Source organism: Halyomorpha halys, unplaced genomic scaffold (assembly GCF_000696795.3).
Source record: "Halyomorpha halys isolate HHAL.00 unplaced genomic scaffold, Hhal_1.1 Scaffold305.1, whole genome shotgun sequence".
NCBI classification, from domain to species: Eukaryota; Metazoa; Arthropoda; class Insecta; order Hemiptera; family Pentatomidae; genus Halyomorpha; species Halyomorpha halys.
Genome location: NW_027105918.1, coordinates 123,979 through 134,368, shown reverse-complemented (window position 1 = coordinate 134,368; position 10,390 = coordinate 123,979). Strand labels below are relative to the sequence as shown.

Here is a 10,390-nt window from a genome sequence, read left to right as displayed (position 1 = left end):
AAAAAAAAAAAAAAAAAAAATTAAAATCCGTACTGCTGCTATCCATGAAGTGTTAAGGGTGCAGTGCTGACTAAGGAAGTACTGTTACTAGGCCAACGGCGGTGCAAGGAGGTGATTTGGTCAGATTTGATTTACCCAATTAAGGGTATCCAATTTATGAGGCTCGGTGAAATCCAGAGGGCTACAACACCCACAGGCCTTACTCACGACTACAGTGAAACAGAAAATAATTATATGCCACGGCGGAATTCGAACCCGGGTTCTCAGAGTTAGGACAGTATCTTACCACTGAGCCACCGCGCTCCCTGAATAACTAAACCAGTGTATAAAAATAAGTTGATAGACTAAAGAATAATATGATATATTTTGACAAAGACAGAATAGTACTTTTTAGTGACATTGGTAGCTGTGATATTGTGAATAATATATCCTTGAGAATGGCCAAAACGTTATAAGAGTTATAAGAAAATAAGCATGTTGAGACTATATGGATATTTTAAGACTAGATGGTTATTTTAATTATGATTGATTGAAAGTTATACTGGTGAGAGAAGTATACCAGTTTTGTGTATTCTGGAAGAAGAAATATATGGATCAAGAACCGTTGTGTTTTAGATCTTAATTTTTGAATTTTAGGATTCATTTTTTTTAATTGTCATTATTATATTCCGGCATAAGTTGTAGAAATTTTCATTTAATGACTATAAAGAACAAAAAATATAGTTTGTTAGACTATTTATTACAGTGACAATCTATTGGAGGGATTTCTCCCTCACCGCTATTTCGAGTAGGTGTTCCTAAGACGATTACCGTGGCTGACTGACCTTATCCCCTTCGCCCAGCAGAATTATTTATATAGTGTGGGGGCGTTGTAGTTTGTAGTATTAGTATATCTACCTAGTGTATCTACCTGTGTTAGTTTAATCTCATAAAGTTCTAAAAGAGGACAGCGAACTGTGACCTTTTCTGATGTTTCTCAAAAATTTTATTTTATATTATTTTGTTTTTAAAATATTTTTTAATTTTAATCTTTAAAAACTTATAAATTGTGAGTCACCTGAGGACCTAAAATTAATATTTTGGTCAAGTAGTTTTGATGTAAATTATAGTCATAAAAACACAATTTTTTTAAATTATTAGAGTCTAGAGATTGGAAATAAATTCTATAAGAGAAAAAAGTTATAAGATGAAAATTGTAGAGCTACAAAATATTCATTCACTGAATAACAATATTTTAAAATTCGGCCATGTTCACTTCTTAAAATGGTTTTCTTACCTTAGGTAATCAGTTTATGAAGCTTTGAAACGGTGCTTTTATAGTGCAAGAGCCGAAGAGAAAAAAAGGCAGTTATTCATCCCAATTTTCGATTATTTGAATGAACACTATGTATATACAGTGGTCGAAATTGATGAGTCTGCAAAGTATAGTTTGGAGGAATAAAAAGTGGCAGCTGTGTCAAAACATTTTAAAAAATTAATATTTCATTCCGAACTCTATATTTTTGCTAACAGCAACCTTAACCTTAATTAGAAAACCTAAGATAAAGTAGGTAAAATCATTTATAGTAGAGTAAATTTGCTAAAATACGAGCTCTATTTACGTTCAATGATTTTCGAGATATAACTTTTTATAAATCAACATTTCATAAATTATTAAAATTTGAATGTATAATTTATTATATTTATTGTTACAGTATATTAATTGGTTTATTTACTCATTTGCATTTAATTAATTCATGGTTAAAGAAAACCTTTATCTTTTATTTTTATATCGTGATTTTTTATACAACAAATACATGTATAATTGTAATAGGACCATATTATAAATAAGGTTTATAAATTTATATGTTAAATATTTTGTAGGTTAAAATGAAGCAAATATCAAGCGTACCAGTTTTTGACAAATATAATAATTTTCCAGCAAGGAGTGAAGGATACCATACTAGAATTATTAGCAGTGCAGAGGTTGGATTATTATTTAATTTATAATAATTATATGAAAAAATTAAGGATATGAGATATATGGGAAAATAATATTAAGGAAATAAAAAATAATCCGAGGTTTCATTTTCACCTCAATTATCAGCGGTATTAGAAGGCTTGAGAAATAATTACTTTTAGCAATTTTATTAATACTGATTTTATACATAAAGATAGCATTATGAGAATATGAACAATAAGGTAAATTAACATTGAGTTATATTATTTTAAAAAATGAAAAAATTAATACAATAAGTTTTGCCCAAATATTAGTTTAAAAATCAATTATGTTTTAGTAATAATAACATTTTTAAGCAGGTTTTTACGTATTAATTTGATTTTTTTCCCCTCTAGACTTATAGGCTTTAGGTATAGAATAATTTATATTGTGGCTAAGATGATAAAAAATGTGCTTGAAACGGATGAATTATTATTATATTTTTCAGAAGGACCGAAATATTACAAAAATGTATGATATATTTAATCTTTTAATAATTAAAATAAAAATTATCTCAATAGATATTTATTTATTGATATTTATTTATTGTCTCAATAGATATTTATTTATTGTCTGAATAGATATAAAATAAACAAAAACATGCGATCAAAGTGGTTCATTAGTTCGATGTACTTTTTTTTTTGCTTTTTTTAATTCTATGTAATATTGTATATATACTTGAAAAAAAAACATTTATGCTTATCCGTCAATTTTCTTAGATAGATCCAAAGCTAAAAGTAAATGGAACAATCACCTTAGAAATACCGAGTGTCATGGGTGGAAGGCAAAAGAGGGACAACGGTGTGATAAGAGTGAAAATCCCTTATGTTCAGGTCAGTTCTATTTAAATGGTTTATATTTATTTATACAATACAAAAACAAATGTTACAATGTTCATTATTAAAAATATTTGAGAAATTAAAATATAAACTTATATTGTCAGAATTAATATTGGTGTATCTTCTGGTAGTTACTTGAAACTTGAGTTGTTGGATTTGGCTAAGAAATCCGGCTTAAACTAATCCTGTCTTAAACCTTAGAGTTCATTATTTTGGATTAATTGCTCTTGATTTTTCAAAATATTATATTCTAGCATGAAGTTTTAGGTAAATTCGCTTATAATGATTATTTTCAGTAAAGATATTACTTCACAAAGGGTCTTAAAAAACTTTAAATGGATAAATTATAAATTTAAAAAAAGCTTTCATTTTTTATTTTCTATTTGTTATTATTCAATGCCTGAAAAACCCACACATTTGGAATTTTTTTTTTTAATTCAACATGAATTTACATATATCGTTACTTTGCTTCAATAGTAACACGTCTGAAAAAGAAAAAAAAAATGTGTGTTAGGTTTTCCATAGTAAAGTATGGTTGTATTGATAGTGCATAGTATGGTTTGTTTTTTATTTTTTTTTTTTGGCCAAGACTCCCATTTGGGTTCTATATACTGCCTAACCATGGTTGGGGGTCAAAGTTTTTCATTTTGTGGGACCGCCACTCAATGAAAAAAGTCAATGCCCCACGCCAGATCCGAACCGGCATCTCCAATAGACATCAAATTGGTAAGGTTGTGTCTTAACCACCGAGCTACGGGCAACTCTAGTATGGTTTGAGGTATTCCATAGATAGTACCGTAGACTCCAGTAGTAACACATCTGAAAAAAAATATTTTGTACTTGATGTATTCAAACAGTATACACTATACTACAGCTAGTACGGTAGACTGGATGTAATTAATAACAACTGAAATAGCTTTAGAAAAAACTGTAAGAAGACCTTCGTAAAGAGAGTAACCGCAGTCTACAGGACTATTTTTGGAATACGTCCCAATTCCAAATAAATTTTTTTCCTAAGATGTGCCACTGTTCAAGAAAAATAGCGATATGAAAAAAAAATGAAGTGAAATGAATCTGAATTTAAATATTTATACTTTTATGCAAGTTCAGTAAAAATAGTAGAATATTATAACATTATTTGAATTTGACCACTCCACTCCATCTGCCCCTCGCCAAATGGAACATAGATCTACCTTGAGTGTGAAATTCTGGATTGATGTTTTTGGAATGATTTGGAGTGGCTAGAATTCCATCGGTCCTAAGCTCCAATGGGCCAATCCAATAAATGCAACCGACCCCGAGAGTGGCAAACTGATACAGTGGAACGGTGGGTCACACAGTTTTAATATTTTCAAGTAATATTCCCGTGTACTTAAAGAAATCGGGATCCTTGGAATTAGAGAATTTATTTTCCCAACAATTTTGAACTATCTATAGAAATAAGCATTATACTAGTTATAATCATTTTTTAAATATTTAAATGTTAAAAAACATTAAAAAACTTTTCCTTTTTTTGTAACATTTACAAGCAAGCCCTAAAGATTATGGAATGACTCACCCCAAGACTCACTGTGCTATAGCTGTGCTAACTTACAATAATGGCTAAATTAAATATTTTTTCAAAAGATTGATATGAATTTTCTACTATAAATTATGTATACTAAAAAAAATATTAATAATAATTTAAATGAAATAAAATATAAGTAACAATTTAAATGAAAAAAAAAAAGTATTTAAATTATAACTTAAATACATATATTTAACTAAGAAGGTTTATTAATCATGTTCCATTTATTTTTTTTTCGCTATTAATTTTTATATTTTTATTGTGTAAAATTACATTATATCCTATATTTATAGACAATGATAACAGGAACGAAAGAGCTCATTCTCACTATATTTAAAAATATGAAAATTAAATGATAACAAAATAAGAAATAGAAAGGAGAAAAAAAAACTAAAACAAAACATTAAGCTTGAAGTTAAATAATATTTTAAACACAAAAACTAATAAAACAAAAAAAATAAACTTATACTATTTTAAACACAATAAGTTCAACCTCGTTCCTTTTATTAAATTATTATCCTTATATTCTGAGAAATATATACTGAGAAATTTCGCATTGAAAATGGTTCAAAACAACATTATTTTTTTTTAAAACTTTTCATGTTAAAAAATATAAATATTTATTAAAATATTGATATGAATAACCTTTAATTTAGTTTATTATTTTACTTTTTATTATTTAGACAACAACGAATACTAATTAAATTATTCATTGTTCTTCAAATTTTAGAGACAATGTTTAAACCCCATTAATTATCAAGGGTTATATTAATCTGTACACGGAAATATTTGTAGTTTTATATATATCTATATGTTAAATTAATATAAAAATTAAATATAATGAAAAAGTTTTTCTCTTAACATTACAGGAAAAATTATTTTTTCTGTAATAAAATAATTTAAATATTGTAAGAATAATTTAATAGTGCAAGATATATTAAATTTTTAAGCATTATAGTTATTAAAATATATTCATTAACAGCATTGATACTGGAATTATTGTTTCACAGAATATTCTCTCATGTAAGTCAAGCTATCCCCGATGTCTTTCAGAGAAAAAGGTAAGCTTATTTATTTAGTTTTCCGTAGGTTTTAATATATCTGATATTTTAGAAAGTCTCTCAATAGCCTACCAAAATAGGTTATTTGTATAATCTTCTGCTTATTCGAGATTAAATGCAATCTGAATTTTGTTATATAATGATTTATCTTGAATGAAATACAAACTTCAATATTATTTTAAACATTCCATCAAACTAAGCCAACTTCATGGGGTTACAGTTCTGGCCTTTACTTGGAAGATATGAACCGTCAAATAAAAAGAAATTAGACATGAGATCGCATGAGGTGAGTTGTTTTTGTTGTCTCACGCTTAACAAAGACTGAAATAACGATAGTTATATTCTACAATAATATGCACTGATTCATGATAAAAATAATAAAACTAGACAGGGCTTTTTTTATTTAGGTCAAATTAGTACATATCGCTGATTTGCTTGAATAGTGGCACACATGATAAAATAAGTTTCGGTTTTATTTTGAAATGGACTTTTTTTTCAAAGATATTATCGTGAATAAAAGTTTCTTTATTCTCTCTAATTCCAAAATAAAACAGAAACAACTGCTCTTATATTTAAAATAATTCTTAGGCAACTGCTGATGTACGGCTGTGAAGTCTTGGGAGCGGCATCCTTCACGAAAAGGAAAAAACTACAATCGTTTCAAAATAAAGTCCTAAGAATCGCAGTTAATGCTCCTTGGTTCATAAGAAATAGCCAATTGCATCGCGAATTTCATATGGAGTCAATAGAGGATTACATAAAAAAACGGTTCATGAAGTTCCACTCCCAGTTGCCGACAGTTAAAGGAGCAGTGACCTACAACCTGGGAAACCCAACCTCAACCCGAAGACTGAAGCCTGAACTGCTGCAGAACATTCTGTTATAAATTTTAATAAATATAAAATTAATTCATAGTCACACTACCTCTATTTTACTTATTATTATTACTCATTTTATTTATTCATTATTATTATTTTTTTTTCTATTTTCTTCTCTCCTCCCTTTTTCAAATTAACTTGCTTCTTCTTACTATTAGAGGGCAATTGTTTGTTTTATTTAAGTGTACCAATATCATTATTTTTTGTTATTAATTTTACTTTCCCCTTGTATTAAGAAGCATTATTCTTATCTATTTATTTTATTATTTTTTTTTCTTCTTTTAATAATAACATTGTATATAGTTAGGGGTGTCTTTTGTACGAGACTATACCCACCCATAATCAACTGTTAAAAAATATATATATAATATAACGGTTATATCAACCACCTAAGGCCCACCAGGCCGATGTAGTATAAAATAAAATATATATATTATTCCCTCTAGAGGCTATCCCAAATCTATATTATAAGGTAAATAATAAAATAAAATGTTTGTCAGATTTGCCTCTATTTACGTAAAGCAGCTGTGTTAAGAATACAATGATGTGTTGAATGATCGAGTTAATGCTTTGGTTTGAAGCATTAGGGCTAGATTGAAAGAAATTTGATTGTAGATGTATTGTTCACGGAAATACAGTTGTAAACGAAATAATTTATTTGAGTAAATTATTACATTTTACGAAACTTTAAAAACACAATAAAGCTGACAAATGTCTTCTGAAATATATAGTAATTTTATTTCTTATTTAAGATGAGTTGTTATAAGTCTCAAGAGCCAAAGATGAAGAGAGAAGTATGGCCCCTTCTAGGTCCATACAACCAAGTTCCTTATTCTAAAAAAAATGAGTTCGATGCTGGAATAGTGGTAAGCAATATAAATATTACTTCATATTACATAAATATTAATTTATTAGCATAAATAACGCGAGTAGCAAAGCTTGGTTGGGGGTTCACGAGGTTGAATGTAAATATTAGGGCTATTCATGATGTATTAAATGTAAAACGTTTTAACATGCTAAACGTTAGAAGTGTAGAATTGTAAGCGTCCTAATTTAAAGTCCATGTTATATGTTAATTGCAGAGTAAACTCCTAGCGTATTTTCAAGGTAATTAATTTGTTTTGTAACCTTATAATGTGTACGAGATAATAAAATCTCCAATAGCTTCATCACATCATCTTTCTTACACCTCACGTTTTCTTGTTTTTTCCCCATTACTTTAACATTATTTTAATAATTGGAAGTATTAAAAACGATTAAAATAGTAACAACACAAACAAAACGCGAATTACTAGCAACTAGCCTATCAAAACGACAAATTAGTGTGTGAGCTCAGCTGGTCTGTTCCGTGACGTCATTCTCCATTTAGCAGACCTATTCGCAGACTCTCTACCTAGTTAAATTTTATGTTGTTTTAACATCCTGAAAGATGGAAATATGTTTCCATTTAACATATTTTAACTAAAGCTCGTGATACTTTTGTTATATACTAGTTCGAAGATGTATTTATTTTATTTTTGCTCAAATTTAATTTTCAAGTAAATAAATTATTTTTTTTTATTATTTAATAAGATTTCTTTATTTTATCGATTTATATTGTGTATATGTATAAATGATTGCCCGTATTATTTCAAATTATGTAGAAGAGGACGGGGAGTGCGGTCAAAAGAAAAGAAAAAAAGTTAACAACTATGTTTGCCGACGTTTCGCCTCATTTTGTTGAACTTCATTTCGTTTCAGTAGATCAATTTTGAAATAGTCACTGTTCAAACCTCTCTACTGGAACAGCACTGATGAAGCTCAACCAAATGAGGCGAAACGTCGGAAAATAAATAGTTGTTAACTATTCCAAAAATGTAGTTTTGTGTTTTCTATTAGATAAGAGTTTAGTTCAAGTTATTATCCTCGGTGTTTCTTGACAAACTTATGTAGCCTCCTTCACATGTACATAGTAAAATATGTATTGACAAACTTTTTATATAGAAAAGGAACAATGGAATACTTATTGTTCAGAGTAATTGTAATTACTACATATATAATTACATTAATTATTACAAATGAAGGGTTGCTAAGAATAATAGTTGCTAAACTCATTCTCCAATTCAGAAAATTTTACAGTAAACAAAAAAATAATTTAATTTAAGTGAAACAAGGCTTTTAAACATATTATTATATTATTGTTATTAAAATTATTACTAAATGTAATGCAGTCACAAAACCACCTTTTCAGAAAAAAAAAACAACTTAAAATAAGTTCAAAACTCTTGTTTGATTTAAATTAGAGGTTTTTCATGTTTATTATAAAACTTTCTAGTAAAAATGCTAAATTTTTAATAAGCAACTTCGAATACCATTACATCAATTTTTTTTTCTATAATCCAAATATTATACTTTCCAATTATTATAATTATAACTAATAGTTATAAATATATTCTAGGGCCAACTTTCACCAGGTTTAGCCAGCAAGAGAAATAATCAAATGCAGCTCATAAGTAAACTGAGCGAGATGAAGGCTAAGGTATAAATTAATGAACATTAATTATAGTACAAATAAGTATGGTAGCAATGATTATAATATTTAATGGAATATAAAAAAGAGGAATGAACGTTAAAGACTGAAACTAATTTTTTTATTATTTTACTAAATATATATTATTTACAAATAATTTCATAAGTAATGATTTTTTACAATGTTTCTTTATAAGAGAATATTAATATATTACATCGTGAGTCCATTGTTTATTCCCTATATGCTGGCTCTCGTTCATAAAGTTATCTAAAAAGAAAAAAAAATATTTTTGTTGTTAATACAGTTATAAAAAATCTCACAGACACTTATTAATTTAACAAAATGAAAATATATAATTAGCAAGGGCTAATTACTGATATAGACGAGAACTTAATCAATGCAATGTTCACCTATGCACTTGCATAGAGTGTCATCAGTAAACCCTGTCTATATTATCACTGTTCAATGCACTAATGAAGTGCATACATCTGCATCCCTATGCACTGTACAAAGGACATGCCATTCATGTTAGATCGTTCTAGATGGACAATGCTAATTATTATTCCGTACCATCAAGGACGACATAACTTTAACGATAAAATAATTAGTGATGTGTACTATTATATTACTAAATGATAAAGATGATTGATAATGATTAACTGCGATGGTGCAGTCAAGAAATGTTCTATCTATCATTGACCAACTTTGTTTCCAACACCAATGGAATTACAAAAATGTTAGAATCAACAATAAAATATCCATTATAAAACTTATACACTAAAGATGATAGTTAAAAACTATTAAGAAGATCGAATAGATGAAAATGATACAAAAGTAATAGTAATAAAAAATCAAAGTAAGGCTTAAGAAAAACAGACCGAAGCAAATAATAATGAGCTCAATACAACAATTTACACAACAATCGTATTAAAAAAAAAAATAAAAAATCTATCTTTATTATGGGACACTAGGACCCCTAAGATTAACAGTGCACATAATTTGAGCAGCATCTGTCCGGATTCATCATGCGATATTAAAGAAATTTAATAAAAACATTATAATTATATAAATAAGACAAGAACATAAGATAAAACAAAAAACATATTGATGCATGCTCGTATGGATATTTAAAAGTACAGGGAAGATTGATATTGGATGGATGATAAAAAAAAAAAAAAAATGATGAATAAGTAAATGGAAAATGACAAAAACGAAAATATTAAAGTGAATTGAATCACAAAAGAAAATAATTACAAAATATTTTGTATGTAGTCTCATCACGGCACTAAGGTGTTTGAGGATAAAATATCAGAAATATTATTATTATTTTGTTCGAGACTGGTAGTTTTATTAATAATACCAAAAAATATCCAAATAGCTTCAACCTTCTTAATTAAAACATCTTACATGCCCATCGTCTAAACCATCTTAATTTTAGTATTACAGCCTCAACATTAATTTATAAAGATATATAATATATACATATATATATTCAATAAAGAAGGTAGAGACTATTTGGATATTTTTTGTTAAATCTCCATTATCAATTTGTATTTTT

General features: G+C 27.5%; 1 protein-coding gene across 5 annotated transcripts in view; it reads left to right on the top strand.

The window, feature by feature from the left end:
- The window catches only part of LOC106681024 (uncharacterized), a 273,681-nt gene that overhangs the window by 253,752 nt on the left and 9,539 nt on the right, over nt 1–10,390 (top strand). For 4 of the 5 annotated variants that reach the window (XM_067053582.1, XM_014421127.2, XM_067053581.1 and 1 more), the window contains 6 exons: nt 1,864–1,965; nt 2,698–2,811; nt 5,395–5,445; nt 5,666–5,731; nt 7,076–7,189; nt 8,761–8,841. In XM_067053582.1, the coding sequence (XP_066909683.1) occupies nt 1,864–1,965; nt 2,698–2,811; nt 5,395–5,445; nt 5,666–5,731; nt 7,076–7,189; nt 8,761–8,841 (528 nt within the window). The remainder of the gene's footprint in view (nt 1–1,863; nt 1,966–2,697; nt 2,812–5,394; nt 5,446–5,665; nt 5,732–7,075; nt 7,190–8,760; nt 8,842–10,390) is intronic. The other variant, XM_024359527.2, reaches the window with a different exon arrangement.